The sequence below is a fragment of the Loxodonta africana genome, chromosome 22, assembly GCF_030014295.1.
Source record: "Loxodonta africana isolate mLoxAfr1 chromosome 22, mLoxAfr1.hap2, whole genome shotgun sequence".
In the NCBI taxonomy this organism is placed as follows: domain Eukaryota; kingdom Metazoa; phylum Chordata; class Mammalia; order Proboscidea; family Elephantidae; genus Loxodonta; species Loxodonta africana.
The window spans coordinates 42825690-42842868 of record NC_087363.1 but is presented as its reverse complement, the minus strand read 5'-3'; the positions used below and the strand labels follow the sequence as shown (position 1 = coordinate 42842868).

Here is a 17179-nt window from a genome sequence, read left to right as displayed (position 1 = left end):
GAAATAGAATGTTATGTCATTTAGATAAACTCATATGGCAATGGGTTTGGTTTGGTTTTTTTTGTCATTTGGATGTTGTGCAAACACTGTTATATACTTAGGAAAGCTAGTATGGGGATACCTTTTGTTTCACTTCCAACTCGATACTTCTCCTTTGCCTCTTGCTGCTGCTATCACTAGCACTGGTTTTGCTGTTTGGGAGCCATGATACCCTTCACAGTAATATTTTCAAAGGAAAATTAAACGGAGATAATGCTACAACACTTAAAAGATGTGCAATACACAAGACTGGATGCTGCTGCCTACAAGTCGAAGTATATGCTGTTTTATGGTAAACTTTTTAAGTAGGGAAAGTTCACATTAATAGAAAGAACAGTACATACGTAAGCATTTATCATGACTGTCAACACATACGCATTATAGGTTATACATGCACTGTACCAGTATGTGCCTGGCAACACAATCGCTTTATATACAAGAGACATAAGGTACACATGTGCACAGAAAGCTGTTGCGTCCGCTATGTCTGGTCATGTCTGCTACGTCCCATTCTCTGGGATTTCTGAACTCTGTAATAACCTTTTGGGACCACGGACCTGTACGTGGGCCAGACACTGCCTGAACGGACATTATGCAGCATAAGACTCAAACTGCACCTTAAAGAAGACTGCAATAGTGAAGAGAGTTTAAATCAGCAATAACAACAACTTGAGAACTATGATTCAAGCCAAGTACAAACTGCTATGGGATTAGGAGAAAGTACTGTTACTTCTTTAAAGGGGAGCCTGGCTTAGAAAATATTTGAGTTTTAAGTCTCGAAGGGTACACCAGGGGTAACATTCCAGAAGGAACCCTACAAAGAAGGATGACAATGTCACTATCATTTGGCTAACAGCAATCAATTCAGTGTGGAGGGGTAGTGTTTGTATACGTAAAAAATCATGGCAAATAACAACAATGTAGATAAATGTTGAGGTTAGCTTACTTAAGGACCTTGTGCACCACACTCATGAGCATGTAACTCATCCTGTTAGTTAAGGAGCCAGTGAAGGAGTCTAAGCAGGCATTTACATGCTCTATGTGTACTTTAGGACAATCACCCTGGCAACATTTAAGATTGATCAGAAGATGACACTGGAGGCAGATCAGTTTGAAGGCTATTATCCTGGCAACTGACCTTAGATATTAACAATGAGAATGGAACAAGGGGATGGATTGAGAGGTATTCCAAAGAATCAACATCAGGACTGAGGGCATCACCTGGGGAAAGGGGCAGGGAAAGAGCCCAATATGACTCAGGTGTTTATCACTAGTAACGAAACGGCAAATTAACAGACCTCAAGACTAGGAACAAATGAAGTTTGAAGGGATGGGAGAGTGCAGGAGAATGAATTCAGTTTACACATGTTGAGTTTGAGGTAGATATATCTGTTGTTGTGCGCTGTCAAGTTGATTCCGAATCACAGCAGCCCCATGTGGAAGACCACAACCGACCCACAGAATTTTCTAGACTGTAATCTTTACAGGAGCAGATTGCCAGGTCTCTTCTCCCATGGAGCAGCTGGTGGATTTGAACCACTGACCTTTCGGGTAGCAGCAGAGCACTTAACCATTGTGCCGTGAGGGCTCCTTAGATGTGCCTAACAAGCAAAAACACAAGACTCAGTCAAGGAAGACTGGCTTTGGAAATAGATTTATTAGTCACAGGCACTCAGGTAGATGGATTCCTCCGTGCAGTATATAACGTGCAAATATTTAAGTATGAACTGTTCTGGGAAAATGTTTTAAAAGAAGCTGTAGAAACTGGATCAAGTCACACACCAGGAACAGTGGAAATCTGAGGATACAGGTAAAAGGCTGCAAACTGGTAGGCACTAATTGTGCTTTCTATGGTATATTAGTGTCACAGAACATTTAATTTCACCTAAAAGTCTAGATTTCCAGTTTTCTATTGAAAAATACCAAGACAGGCAAACTTGGTCCCACATTCCTCAAGATTCAGCTGAAGTTGAATAGCTGCTTCCCCCTTTGGGCAGAAACTGAACTCCTCAGTTCCGCAGCATTCTCACTCCATTGTCTTCCAGGCAGTACATCTGGCTCCCATCATTTCCAATATCAGGCACATTTCTTGTATTTAGTCACCTGCCTGGATTCTGTAGAACTGTTTACAACCTCTCATGTAGGTTAAGTAGAAAGCTAAAAGAAGTTTCGAGAAAGTGGACTGGTCACAGGCCCAAGTTATAGAGCAGGTGGCTAAGAAACACTACTGGATTTGATGGTATTCACTTGCCCTTCCAGAATGGTTCAATGCCATGGTGCGGTCAAAGTCTGTATCACCAAAGGGCTACACAGTAAATGGACCATGTGGGCGAGAAGCAGCACGGTGGCTGCCTACTCTCATGTAGTTTGTTGGTAGAGAGAAAAAGGAGGGATAACTTGACAAGGTAGCAAGACCAAAAGAAAGCTTTCAAGGACAGAAAACTTGAATACACTCTGGAACTTAAAAAGTTAAATTGTAGAGAAATAGGAAATATGACAAAGGTAAAAGCTCAGGGAGTAAAGTCCTTGTCCAAGGGCTCAGATAAAGGGGTTAGCTTCAGGAAAAAAAAGATCAAAGGACTAAAGAAGACAAATTCTAATGCAAAAGGGAGATGCTGCTGAACTCCATCGTGTCAGATTCTCAGTTAAAGCAGGCGTCAAGGTCAGCTGGACTGTGAAGTATAATCCCAGCTGAAGAAAAAACACAATACAAAAATCAAGACAAACATTCAAGAAAACTCATTAGGAACGAATAGGTAAGGCAGGGTAACAGTGAGGCTGGCTTAAGTTGCGTAGCCTTAATTCGTGGTGGAACCAACCTGTCTAGTTCCATGACTCACTGGGCTACCCATGACCAGGAGAAAGGTTGGACTGGATGAGCAAGTGAAAAATGGGACCAAAGTATGAGTGATAGTGGTAAGATGCTTGACTAGATGGCTGAAAGAGAGCTGGTGGGGAGAGGCGCGCAGGGGCGGTGGAGGAAGGCAATGAAACACCGGGCTCTGAAGCTAACGCTAAAATTTTAAGATTTACACTAGGATGTTACACTGCGGTGGTATAACAAAGGTGTCATATGGACTAAGTACAAAACTCCGGTGATCGTGCCTTTAATCATCTCTATCTCCAGGAAAACTGCTCCAAAAAGGACCTTAAGTAGCAATACATCATAGTGCCGCTGCAAAAAATCAGCCCCAGGTGATTGCCTAGAGCACATCCCCTCCGCCTTTATGTAGTGACATCGGCTCAGATCTGGAGGAACGATATAAAAATTGGGTTTGCCCTCAAATCTTACATGCGCTCTATCCCCCCGCAGGACAACGCCCAGACACCAGCTTAGCCCTTAAGCCTCGGCGAAAGAATCACGCCCACAATCGAGAAGGCGCAACTCGACATGGAGGCGATGACGAGATCACAGGGAGGGAGGGATTCTTCTAGGCCCAGGGCGGTCCTTAGGAGACAGGAAGCAGCAAAGAACTCCCATAAAGGTATTGCGGCACTACCCTCCCCCTGCCGAGAAGGGTGCGGCCTTCTCTCCGCCTCCTCCGCTGCAGCTCCCTCAGGATTGCAGCTCGCGCAGACTTTTGGAGAACCTGCGCCTCTCACCCACAAATCAGCCAGACAGACCCTCGCTCCCTCCCCTACCTCCACGGGTCCCGGGAGTAGGTCGGGCTTTTCTCGTCCTTCAGGCGGCGGGCGCCCCGGGTGGTCTCCGTCACCCAGAAGCCTCGGCCGGGCGGCCTGCTCCCGCCTCCAACGCGCGCTTCCTGCCACGTTGCGCAGGGGCGTCTGGCCAGACACTGCGGCGCTGGGCCTCGGGGAGGACCGTACCAATGACCGCCTCCGCACCACCCCCGCCGCCCAGTGCAGTGGTTTCGCTCATTTGGGACCCGAGCCAATAGCAAGGGGCCGTTCCTCGAGTTCCAGCAGCCAATCATATGCCAAGGCCGAGCAGGCGGCGGGTAAACTGACTCCCCAAAGGAAGGGGAGGGTGGGAGGACGCGCGCGCGCGGGAGCCACTTTCACTGACCCTACCCTTCCCTCCCCCAACTCCCGCGGGAGGCCGACCGCGCCCGCACGTCCAGCTCTCCCCATCCCACCTACCTACCCACCCCACCCAGGGGGCAATGCGAGAGTCCCTAGGCGATTGCGCGCTCCCGAAGCTGTAATTGACAAGACTTTACTCCAACCACAACACGCCATTTGTGTTTTCGCACACGGCGGGAGAAGAAGCGGCCAATCAGCGGCAAGAGGTAAGCCGGAAGCACTCCTCCCTATGCGGGAGCAATGCTCGGTCCGGTTTCGTGCTTTTTCCGCTCCTTCCTCCCTCCCCTCCGGTTGCCGCAGGGCGGGCCGCCCTCCCTTCTGCGTCCGACCTTCTGTTTCCCTTCCAGCTTAACAAACATTATATTCCCAGCTTCCTGCGGGAGAAGGGGACTCCCAGCTACCAGACTGTCCACCTCAGCCACCCCGTCCCCCCCAATCCACCGGCCCCCCCCTTCCACCAGAGTTCCGCTCCCCTACCTAGCCGAGGCTCTCTGAGGAGTCGGAGGTCCGGACCACAGCTTCTCCTCCAGGCGGCCTGGCGGCTTCCGCTGATTGGCGGCGAGCTAGCCAATGACTATGGGCCGGTGGGCGGAGAGGCCAATGGCGCGGCGGGAGGGGGCGTGTCCCGGGTGCCCCTGGCGCCGGCACTGGGAATCCCCGTGCGGTCAGTGGCGTTTCCGCTCGGGCAGCGGCTGACTGAGCTGCCGCCGCCGCCGCCGCCGCCGCCGCCGCCGCTGCCGCCGCCGGGGGAGGGGCGGCCGCCGCCCGCCTGCGCTCAGAGACTCACGCAGCCCCAGTCCCGCCAGTCAGCCAACACAGTAGTGCCGTCCTCCCCTCCTCCCCTGGCCCTCCCCCCTCCCCGCCTTTGGCTCGCTCCGCCTTTCTGCCCCCCACCCCCACCTCTCGGGCACGGGCCATTCCCGGCCAGGAAACGCCGTGGCGCCGCGTTGGGCCTAACTCGAGTCCTGCTGCCTCCCGGGAGTGCCGTGCGCCGCAGCCCGGGCCCGGGCCCCGGCAGCGCCTGGGACAAGGTAAGGGTCTTACGGAAAAGAGACACCTACTCTCACTATCCGGCATGGGGAAGGGAAGGGTCACCTCCCTCGCCTCCGCTCGCTCTCCTCGGGACGTGGGCCTGGCCTTCCCTGGGCTCTTAGCAGGAGGGTGCTGTCCCTTCTCATCCTCCTCGCCGCCCTGCACACGCCGTTGCACCCCTCGTTTCTAGGGAGCGAGCCCCCACGTAATCTAGGCGACCCCACTACCCTTTTCGTGGTTTTCCCGGGTCAGGACGCTTCCCCTCCCCCCACACCGCCTCACTCCTGAGAACTGCCTGCTCCACGTTTATCTTTTACTTGAGGATAGGCCTCTCGCACTTTTTTCCCCCTCTCCTAGCCTCCCCATCCCCGTTCCCTCGGCCTTGTGCTAACTCTGATGGCTCTGGGGGCCTCGATCTCGCCTTCCTAATGTTCCCGGAGGCCTTGCCTCTCCTTCTCAGATCCCCATCTCAGATGACTGCTTCCTTTCCCACACTGAAGATTTTACCTCCGCCACCCCCACCTCACATTCTTGGGCTCCCAGTGGCGTATTCCCCAGTATCTCTGATACAGCCCCATTGAATTGTAGGGTTCGAGCCTGGAGTGGAGCCAAATTGTGTCGTTTTTTCTGCCTTGGGCGTGCAGTGCGATCATTTGAGAAGGTCTCTAAAGGCAGAAGAATTGAGTCTTTATGAATTCTCTTTTCCCTCTGCGTGGAAGCCTGGGATGTGAAGTGAATGGGGGTGGTTAATAGCCCTGGTTTAAGTAGGTGAATCGCGTGAGAGGGAAAGTTTAACTGTTGGGAAAGCCCCTTCTATGCTAATTTATTCTGTATAGCGCCTTTGCTTGTCTCATTTCTTAGGAGTGTAAGTGGTCTTTCCCTTGGGTACTGATGCTGCAGCCAGCTCTGCTGGTCTAGGTCAGGGGTGCGTGTATGACCTGCATTTTCTGCTTTCTCATGTTACTTGTGCAATGTGTTCACCAGTAACTCATTTCTTGCCCAGAGCTCTGGGTTCCATTGGGCTTTGTCTGTACTTAAGTTCATTTCTCCAATTTACCCTGTGCTCATAGTACTGGAAGAATCCAGGTTCCTTGCTGATTTCCTTCATCACTTGACTAAACAAGTTGTTTTTAATGACATATTTGTGACCAAGGTCATATTTACATTTCTTTGTCGGGCAGATGTTGTATGGTTATACTTTTGAATGGAAAGGAGCCAGCTGAGCTTAGAATAACAAGCTTTTCAGGAGAATGTTTATGTACTCCTTATTTGGGAAAAACATTTTTTGATATTTTATATCAGTAGTGTTTTTAGGTCATTCTGAGAGAAAAGTTATAAATGGTAATTTTAGATGTATGAAATTTGAGCTAGAATTAAAGCAGGGAATACTCATAATCGAAGGTTTCTGGGCCTTTTGGCGGACACAAGAAATTTTTTTTTTTTTTGGATTTCTTCCAGTTTTCTCAGGAGGATCATTAGTTTTCTTCCATAGCCAAAAATTCTGGCCCGTTAAGGGATTAGAGTATTTAAGGTTTACTCAGACTGTCACTGTGTGTAGAAAAATGAATTTATGTCTTCTGGTAGGACATGATACAAGGCTCTGTCTCTAGCAGCAAATTTAAATTCGACTGTAGAGTGCTTGGAAAATTGGCCTTCTAAAGACTAAAGCTTAATCTTAGCTCTTAAATTGCTGGTTTAATTAAAATGGATATTTGGAATTTGGTAAATGTTGATTTTTCTAATAAAGGATCTTAATTTAAAACTAAGAGGATGACCTTAGGGTTGTTTCTTTCTGAAAACAGAATTCCAGCTTTTCTGGCACAGAGCACTGGTTTAAAAAAAAAAAAAAAAAGTGTAAGGAGTGGGGGTGGGTAAGGAGAAGGTTGTTCCTTTGGGTTGGATCACAGGGGTGAGTATACAAGGCAGCAGCAGCTGCTGGCTCTGGAGCTCTGGTTGCTACGTGAGAAGCTTGAGTAGTGCTGGCTGCTGTCTCCAGGGAAGGACAGCAGTGCAGCGTCCATTAATGCCGTTGGCTGCAGGGAACTGCACTTAGGCAATGGCTGCTTGAAGATTAAGAAGAAACCTTGCTTTTCTGAGAATTCTCACTGATGAATTGGTTTGCATTTTATCAGTGGAGAGATGGGAACTAGCAGTTTATAATTACCTGTTTGTAGATACCAGCATCTGAAAACTGAATCGTAAAGACTTTCTTTTTTGTTGGTGGGGTGGTGGGCTGATTTTTGTTTTTTTCTGGGGAGTTATGCTTGGATAAGACTGTAAGTTCCAATAGAATTTTAATTTTTGACTCCATTTAAAACCAAAGTAATAAGAATTTAAGGATCTTATTGAGAACCAGATGGGGGAAAAATCACCTTTTTTTCTGCCTGGCGTGTTTTCCTCCATCTCTTTAATCAGAGTCAGTTTTTTTTTTTTTTTTTCCTTGTTTGTGTGCCTTCTTCCTTCCTTCCTTCCATTGGTTAGGCCTTATTTACCTATTGAATAGATGGTTTACTAAACTGAGAACCTTAAAAGGTTTAACTCTAAAGAGAATTGCCCTTTTTGAAGTGATTTGTAAATATAAATCTCAGAAATACTTTCTTTTTAATTTCTATATTAGTAATAGACTTCTTCAGTTTAGATTATTTCTTTGGAGTTTTGACCTGTAATATTGATTTATTATATATGTGTTGGAAATAGTCTTCTGACATCACAAAGATGTATTTTTGGCCATGATCAATCTGAAATATAGGACAGACCAGAAGGAATATTCAGAAAGCAAATAAGTCTGGTACGGTACACTTAAGAAGACAGCCTCTAAGCCCCTTAATGTGGTCTCTGCTCCCCCAAAGCTCCTGGACACAGGAAGATCTCTGATTAAGCAGAGCAGTCTGTTGAGTATGGAAGTACTGTAAGGAGAGCCACCACCCAAACATACCACCAGTTACATACAATATAACAGATGCCCATGTGTTAGGTTCTCCCCCGCCCCATACTTGCATTTTATACTTTTTTTCAGAATTTTTATTTGTTCAGTTTTGTGTAAATGCATTTCAATCCCACAAACATTTATAATGTGTACTATGATTCTGACATTTGTGGCAGGGGACCAGAAGGAATGGAAATGAGTTTTGCCATTCACAAATATGGCTTGCGTTGTCTTTCCAGTGATACAAGCAGACCAATGAAACAGAAGCTTAATGGAGAATATATTAGATGATTCTAATTCTTATTATCAAATGTATAACATGCCATATCAGATAAGTATGTTTTCACTCATACTGTTGACACGCTTATAGTTTAAGATGTAAATATTCTTAGTTTAGATTTTTATGTAATATGAAAGTTACCTTGTAAGATAATTGCTTTTTCACTTGTTGTTTAGAACTCATTGTGGTCTTGATATAATAATTTTCCATAAGGATCATAAAGGCTCAATAGGATTTATTTAACCGAGATGCTGGAAATTTTGTACATTTTCTGATCCTGTTTTTTGTCCCAAGATTTAACATGTTTTGTGAAATTATGCTGGCCTCTCTGGGGGAGTGGCTCTTTTATTTCTGCCTTTTGGATGGAAAAATAACATAGTGCAGATATGCAGATACCATTCTTGTTTTCTCCTCTTTGCATTGAAGTAACCTATGAGATATTACGCCATAGTTAACCACAGTAAGTGATCATTGGATACATTTTTTAGAGAGAAATTGAATTATGACTAGTATACAATTTCTTATAACGTCTAGTTCAACTCTGGTGATTTGTGAGTTTATTGTGAAACTAAGAAGCCTAGCGATGAATTTTTTTTTTTTAATTGTGTTTCAGGTGTTGAAAACTGAAACTTCTTGATAGACATTTTAAAGACATAAGCTTACTTTGATTCTGCAAAATGTGTCAGATGATATGTACTTAATAGTACAACTGGTGATCATTTGTAATATGATCAAAACATCTTTTCAGAGACCCTCCTTACAAAATAAGTGTGATGGACCTATGATAGATGGGGATTGATAGCATTCCTTGCTGCCCAAAATTGCAAACTATGTGGAAAATGGCATTTTAACCTTTCAGTTGATGTGATTAATGATTTATTTTTCTCGTGGAAAGAATTCAGGAAATTTAATGAAAGGTAGAGGGAGTATCATCTACTACATAGTCAAATCAATTTCTTAGAAAATTGCCCTATTTTGTATTCAGTTCTAAATTGGGTGAAAGATACCCAGTAGCTCTTTTGGGGGGCTGTTAAAAAAAAAAACATTGCTTTAGAAAATTCTCTTATTCTGGCAAAATGTATTCAAACTCAACATTTTTTAGCAAAGGAGCTATGAGATATAATAAGGAAATAATGGGACTGAGGCTAAGTATCAGTCTACTTTATCTGCACCCTCCTTGAGCAAGGAATTTGTAATCCCATCCTGCCTCACTCAATTTTTCCATCGTATTGATTTTGTTTGCTGAATACCTGAGGGAACAATGTAAGAGTTACATGAAGTATCTTTGATACAAAGACAGGGAAAAGGAATTTTCTGCTTATTGGATTAATGTCTTAGTATTTTAAACCCTAAGATTATTTGCCAGTTTTGCTTGATGCATGTTACTGTTGGCTTGATCTGATTCTTTTCTGTGCTCTTCTACCTTCCTTGTAGCGTGAGAATTCCCAGAGTATTGATGGCAGATTGGAGTAGTAATCCTTTCCTTAGCCCCAGAGCCTGGGATACTCTCTTGCCTATGTCATGAACCACAAAAAAAGCAGTGGCTGTAGGAATTTTTATAGAATTGGTTTCTGTCTAGGGAATCGTAGTATTTATTTGTGCTACCTAACCGAGAGAAAATGCCAAATTCCTTGCTGCTTCTTTTTGAGAAATAGATAGAAGCATGGGAGGAGCCAGAAACCTCTGCAGCAGGGTTTGGTCTGAGTAGAAAAGGAAGATTTTTGTCTCAAATTGCCAGCTGCTAATGTCAGACTGACTCCCTTATTATGCCTCCAGTAGGCCTGTCAATATGGCCAAACAGCTAGATAAGTGCAGGGCAGGACAAAGGGCTCTTTGCACAGCAGGGAGGCAGTGTTGGTGGGGGAGGGACAGGAGGTATGAACGGCTGGAGGAGGAGGTTCTTTTCCTTGGGAGATTATTCAGCTTGGCATACAATTAAAGAAATCATTTGTAGTTCCCACTTGAGCATTGAATTTGTGCCAACCATGTACTGTTAACCCAAAATTTAGTATATCCTAGAACATCTAATAGGGCCTCAACCTCTTTCTCCGGGGAAAAGTATGAAACTAAAGCTTGTATATGTTGAAATAAGATAAATCCCATGCCCTCCACCCTCCTGAATACAAGTCACCTCTTTAGTAGACCAGCTCTAGAGCATCTGACAGCTGAGTTCTCATTAGGAGATGGAAAAGAATATTCTGACTGAATAAAACATATTTTGAAGAATAGTGGGTACAGAACTCAAATTCAAGTAAAAAGGCCAGGCTTAATGGTCTGAGACTGGAAGAAAAGACATGACCTCTGGACTCTGTTAACCCAGAACTAAAATCATTTCCGAAGCCAACTCTTAAGACAAAGAATAGATCAGACTAAATCAAAATCCATAGGTCAGACTATAAGACATAAAATGATACTTTTGAAGAGTGTGCTGCTTTTTAGTTCAAGTAGATACATGAGACTAAATGGGCAGCTCCTGTTGGGAGGGAGGTGAGAAGGCGGAAAGGGATAGGAGCTGGTTGAATGGACATGGGAAATCCGGGGTGGAAAGGAGGAATGTGCGGTCACATTATAGGGATAGCAAGTAGGGTCACATAACAATGTGTGTATAAATTTTTATATGAGAAACTAACGAGCTATAAACTTTAACCTAAAGCACAATTTAAAAAAAACTTTTATTTCAAGGTATTTTGGTGTCTTTATTTTGGTTGGGATTAGACCAGAACATGTAGAATAATTTTTTGTGTGTGAAATAGTTGCATATTGTTAAGCTCCAATTTCATGTCAGTGAGATGGAGAGCTCCCTCCAGCATTCATGTGTTGGGTTACCACCATGTAAGATGCTAACCGTTGAAGGCTACTTATTGTTCCAGCCTCATACGTACTTCCTGGAGAACCTGATATTCCCTGGAGATTACTCCCTCACCCACCTTGTAGGTTAGGCCCAACCTTGTTTGATACATTTGTGCTCAAGTCCCAGCTGAAAGTGAGATGGTTGCATCCAGTTTTAGAGTTAAGATGAATTACAGGATTAAAAGAGCTCTATCGGTTATCAAGCCCTTTGAAACATTTCAAATTTGGGGCCACTGTTGAAGTTTTCATTAAAATGTTAACAAGATCAGTGTCCCGAACAATACTTTTAGTTCCCTTAAAGTAAACGGCAAGCAATACAGATGAGCCTGTTCTTTTTTTAAAAAAGTTAGAGAACCGCATTCATAAATTAGAGAGCAGTTATTCACATTACAAAAGGATTCTCCTTTATAAAGGAATACATGAGGTTCTTTTAAATACTTAATATATTTTAAGAAGTAATTGGTTTGAACTCAGCTTTCCAGGAGCACATCTGTTGCTTGAATTGAGCTACCACCTGTATTGAAATGTTGCTAAACCAGGGCCTCAAACCAGTTCAGTCATGGCCAACCAAGTGAAACTCAAACAGGCCAGAATTTTTAAAATTTGGGTGATTTGGACCATAACTGGAGTGAAAAAAATTATGGGCCAGAGCCCTGGAATGGCAGAGGTGTAGTGATCCTTTTCAGGAGACTGAGGTGTGAGATTGGATTATTGGCAGGATTTTTAAGGAGAGTGACACACATTCATAGCAGCATGCTCAGCCACCATCTTTGAACGAGGCACTGCTTGTTTCCGACAATGCACAAAATCCGACGGGCAAGAAATTTGGTTGCTGTGTAGTGCATTTGCTACCCTTGTTTCCCTAGGAGGGAAGTTAAGTTTCTAGCAGGGCTTCAACCTATAATTTTTCCAGCTTTGGTTGTAGTTCCGGTTCACCCAAATTTTAAAAATTCCGGCCTGCTCCGGTGTCACTTCATCACCCATGATTGAACCTGGAAAAACCGGTTTGAAGCCCCGTATTAAACTAGCTTAAAATTTTCCCTTCTATCCAGGCTGCATGGGAAATTGAAAAGTAAAACTGAATGCTAATTTTTGCTTATGGATTGAGGGCTTGTGGCTGTTAGCAAACGAGATGTTTTAACTTAATGGAATAATTTTTAGAAACTGCCTTTAATGCACATTGTAATAATCAAATGTGCCTCATTTTTGTCTTTCTTTAAAAAAAAAAAAAAAAAAGATTTGTTATCCCAGTTAACATTATATGTTTATGTGTAATGGTCTTGGCAATAATGACAAAATATTTTGACCCAAAAAAGAAAATTTTAGTGACTAATTACTGAAATTACCATCAGTTAGAAGTTTCTCTACTTTCTTACAGTAAAATAGCAACAGCATTAACACGAAACTTAGCCATATTTCATGTTAGTACAGAAATTGAGGGTAGTCATTTCTTAATAATTTACTCACATGGATCTTTTCCATAGATTGTGGTACTAAAATAGAAGCCATCTAGCTCAGTGGCTTCCATTCCAGGTAGTTTTCTCTACATGTGCTAAGACCAAATAGGTAGCACTAGGGTAAACATCCAGGAGAAGGGAGGGTATTCATTCTACTGCGTCTGTTACCTAAATCTTACCAGAGGCCTGAAAAAGTTCCCAGCAAAGGTAAAAGAGTAGGAGGGAGCATGTCTTGATCCCAAAGGATTTGATAACTGCTATGGCTCCCCAAGCAGCTAATCTCATTTTGAATAAGACCTAGCCAGCAGTAGGCTAGAATGGAGGTGAATCATGGCATCATACCTCATCCTGCCGGTGCAGCTGCTCCATCTTATTTCCTGCTATTATTATCCCACAACGCCTCTCCCCAGCAAAAGAGAAATTAGAACAAAGGGGAAAAATTGGATGGGCTCATGTGACTTTTATTATGGTTAGGTTGTGGATATACTTACATATACTTAAATACAAAGCTGATGTGTTCTAGACTTAAAAGTCTATAGTGAAAGAGATTTTTTAACTTCAGTATTCTTCACTTCCTTTCCTCATAAACCATTTCACATGCTTAGCCTTACAGAAAGGTTTTTAAGAATACTTAATTTTCATTGGCTGGTCACACATTCATTATTACCACCAGATGCTACTGTGAGTATTATTAGCTTGAAGAAAGGTGAAATCTCTTTTGTAGGTAATACTTCAGATTTGTATTGGGAATTACTAATTTACATAACTTAGATTTATGATTAAAATAAGGTCTAAAAAACCTAGATCTTTTTATTTACCCCTTTACATTAGTGGGTGAAATTGGTTAACTTCATGTAAATTTTTAATGCTTCAGAATTCTCCAAGTTGCAAAATTTATGTCTTCAAGCTTTCTTTATTGCACGCCACCCTCCAAAACCAAGAAATTGTATTTTTATCGTTTTTTTGTTGCCTTCTGATGCTGAGGTTCTCCTCTCCCCACGCCTGAACTGTGAAGGCTCAAAAGTAATCAAATAAGGCGTGTGCACTGCTGAATACAGTAAGAGGATTATTTCATAATTCTTAGAAATTATGATCTGGTTAGGATGTTCCAGTATCATGTTAGCATATTTTATAGTGCTGACATGTTAATTTTAATACATGTCCAGGTGGATCTCATTGTTTTATGTTTGCACCCATTTTTCCTCATTTTGTATTGGGCTTTTTGTTTGTTTTTTCCCTTCCTTCTTTCTGTTGCCAAGGTTCTTATTCCCCGTCCTGTTACGATCTTTGGCCCCTGTTGAAAACCCTGTTTCCTACCACCAACCTCTGTACATACCATAGCACATAAAATTTGTGCTCTCATAGTTCCTGTGAAGGAGGATGATCTGAAGTTAATAATCAACCGTTTGGGCATTCTTGGTATCCAAGGAAGGTTTTATTTATGAGAAGGAACCTAGAAGGACCTGTTGGCGATTAGACTGCCTCTGCATTTATTTATATTTTCCTTTATTAACATGGGCTATTGAGAGTTGACTTGTTTTATAAGAAAAAGCCAGATAGAAAAGGAAGACCCACAGTTAGATATGGTTATCTGAAAAATAAACATGTTTACTGTGATAATATTTAGGGTAGACTCTAAAGGGCACATTTAAAAAAAAAACTTTTATTTCTAAAGACAAAAGAGTTTAACCTCTTAACATAGACCAAAGGGAAGGACTTTTGAGCAGCACGATTGATTGCATGGTGAATATAGCATTACATTGTTGTATGACTACATAAATTTTTATTTTTCTCAATTTCTGTGGTACAAACTCCTATAACCATGCAAGTTAAATATTTTATTATTCTATGACCTGAAAACTATGAGGTGAAATGCCTGTAAACAGTCTGAAGAAAATAAGAAGCAAGTCTAAATTTTTGAAATCTTTTTTTAAAATTATTTTTGTTCTTGTTAAATAAATTTAGATTCTTTGTGTCACTCAGAACAATAATGTTATAGCCTTAGTAACAAAACGAGTAGTATGACACGGTATCAGTGCATATTAGGGTGAGGATAAAAATTTCAGAGTCTGTATATCAAATTAATACATATTTTCTTTTGTAGGCTACTTTTATTGAAAAAGCTTACTCAATATTTAAAAACCTATAAGGTGGCATAAAGTATAGATTAAACAGGCAGTAACCTTATTGGTGGTACATTATGCGAGTAGTGCTAAAACCAGTTATTTACTAAAAATCCAAAAAATGAAAATCACACTAACATATATAGCCATAGTAGGTAATAATGCCAATCCTAATGCTATCACTTCAGAGCCTGGGCTAGCTGATCTGACCCAGGTGTTTTTACCTCACTCTTCCTTACTGAACCCATGGGCCATTAAGACTTGAAGTGTTGCTTGGAATAATGAATAGGAGCTTGACTGGGCCATGTTTGGAGGTCCATGGGAAGACATGTCTTTTTAGAGAAGCAAGGCTTTGGGTAAGTAGTAACCTTCTTTGTAGAGTTTTATCACAACCAGCTGGTATAAAAAGGAATGTAAGTTTGCAGAGTACTACACCACGCAGAAGAGGAGTAGACATCGCACTTTATGAAATAACCTTGTGCCCTCCAAGGGAAATGACAAGCAATTCTTTTTGTAGCATAACTTAATTTTATCACCTTATCATGGAAAATAGTTAACCAAAGGATCGAGTTAAATATCTTTGGTGAAAATGGTAGAAATTTTAGTCTTTTTATAGATAGGGTGACCATAAATATCATGGTTTCCCGGGGTCAGTTCTGGTTTATGCCTGCTGTCGTGGCATAATTAGTAATAACACCCCCTTTCAGTCTCAGAAATGTTCCAGCTGGGACTATAATTTATATGCTCACCCTAATTATAGAGGATCATGGAACTTTTAGCCATTACCTAGCAACCCCGATTTCCTTTATAGAGCACTTTTGATTGTGGAGCCCCTTCTCTACTGGGATTTATCTGTTGGCCCCTCTGAACCCCCATTTCCAAATGAGCAGTTCTTAGAATGATTCATTGCCGTTTTCTTTTCGTTTTAGTTGGTAGCAAGGGAGGGGTGGATATAGATACAATTTTTTGTTGTTGTTACGAAAAACTCCAAATACAACAAAATAGAGGGAATAGAAAAATGGACCCTCCCCCACTAGATTTTATTTAAACCATTAGTTAAAAAGATTGCATTCGATCGTGATAAGGAACGTACATAGCACTTGGTAAGTTTCTTGAGTTTTTTAATTTATAGGTTAGGCTGTCTTTCCCTGTTGTTTCGTTTTGTTTTAATGTAGTGTACTTGTTGAAGAAATTTATTGTACAGAGTTTCCTCCTTTTTGGATTTTGAAGATTCCATTTCTGTGGTTTCATTTAACACATTTCACTGTTAGGAACCCGCCCCCGCCCCCCCACCCCCCATGTAAGTTAGTGGTTTAGTGATTAGATCAATTGCAAGCATACTTTTAAGAGTGCTGTGTACTTCCTTTAAGAGTTATATAATGTCTGCTTGTCTATGTGATGTTAAACAGTTGTTTATAATCATTGCCTAGATCAGCCATTCTCAAATCTAACAGTCTTAAAAATTGAAGATCCAAAAGAGGTTTTGTTTACGTGGGTTATATTTATATTTACCATATTATAAATAGAAACTAAAAAATTTTTAATTATTAATAATTTTTAAAATAAAAGCAATAAACTCTAATGTAAATAACATGATTTTTGTGAAAAATAACTCAAAAAAAAAGGTGACAAGAGTGGCATGGTTTTACATTTTTGCATATCTCTTTAGTATTTGGCTTAATAGAAGACAGCTGCTTTCTCATAACTGCTTCTGCATTTAATTAGTTGTGATAAGTTGTTTTGATTGAAGACCATGAAGAAAGTCTAGCCTCACACAGATACGTAGTTGAAAAAGGAAGTACCTCACATATACCCCCTGAAAGAATCTCAGGAGCTTCAGGGGTTCTCAGACCGCTGGTCTAGGTCTGTCATTTCCTTCATGGTTGCAAAGAGATGGTATTTTATCACCTCTTCATTTATTATCTGGAATATTTCCTTAAAGAGAAACTCCCCCTCATTTATTACTTGGTTACCTTAAGATACAGTTTGAATACAGAAAGCAAGATAAACACTTGGTTTTCCCTTTTGTCCATCAGTTTTCAAAATAATGAATTGGTAACCTAGCAGCTTCCAAAGATGATCAATGAAGTGGGTTGTCCTTGTTTCTAGACCTTTCCAATGGACAGAGCTAGGAAAACGGTTTCTTCTTTTTTAAAATATCAGTAGTTGGTACTTAGTAACTTCCATTTCAGATTCATACATGATATTTATGTAAACTATTTCTCCATGCCCCAAACTGTTTCCATTGACACCAACACGATTCTTTTGCAATGCAACAATTTTAGAATAGCAGAACAATGACTACTGAAAGGTGGGGTTTTTTTTTTTTTTACATTTCTTTTTGCTTGTAAGGTGTAGCCTTTTAATGATGCACAGTCAAATTACAATGTTTTAAAATCATTTGGCATGGTTCCTTCTCCATGTGGTT

The 17179-nt window shown here is 41.8% G+C and overlaps 2 protein-coding genes across 29 annotated transcripts in view; one reads left to right on the top strand and one right to left on the bottom strand.

Annotated features, from left to right (window-relative positions):
• The window catches only part of LOC135228494 (uncharacterized), a 63828-nt gene extending 59294 nt beyond the window's left edge, over positions 1–4534 (bottom strand). For 6 of the 10 annotated variants that reach the window (XR_010319054.1, XR_010319053.1, XR_010319056.1 and 3 more), the window contains exon 1: positions 3682–4532. Coding sequence is in view for 4 of the 10 variants with exons in the window: in XM_064274980.1 (XP_064131050.1) it covers positions 3682–3974 (293 nt within the window). In the remaining 6 variants the exon portion in view is untranslated. Of the gene's footprint in view, positions 1–3681 lie in introns of all 10 variants that reach the window. The other 4 variants (XR_010319051.1, XM_064274978.1, XR_010319052.1 and 1 more) reach the window with 2 other exon arrangements.
• A 331-nt stretch (positions 4535–4865) lies between these two features.
• Positions 4866–17179, top strand: part of SETD5 (SET domain containing 5) — a 76661-nt gene continuing 64347 nt past the window's right edge. For 8 of the 19 annotated variants that reach the window (XM_064274962.1, XM_064274957.1, XM_064274961.1 and 5 more), the window contains exon 1: positions 4869–5114. The gene's annotated coding sequence lies outside the window, so the exon portion shown is untranslated. Of the gene's footprint in view, positions 5115–17179 lie in introns of all 19 variants that reach the window. The other 11 variants (XM_064274976.1, XM_064274977.1, XM_064274966.1 and 8 more) reach the window with 8 other exon arrangements.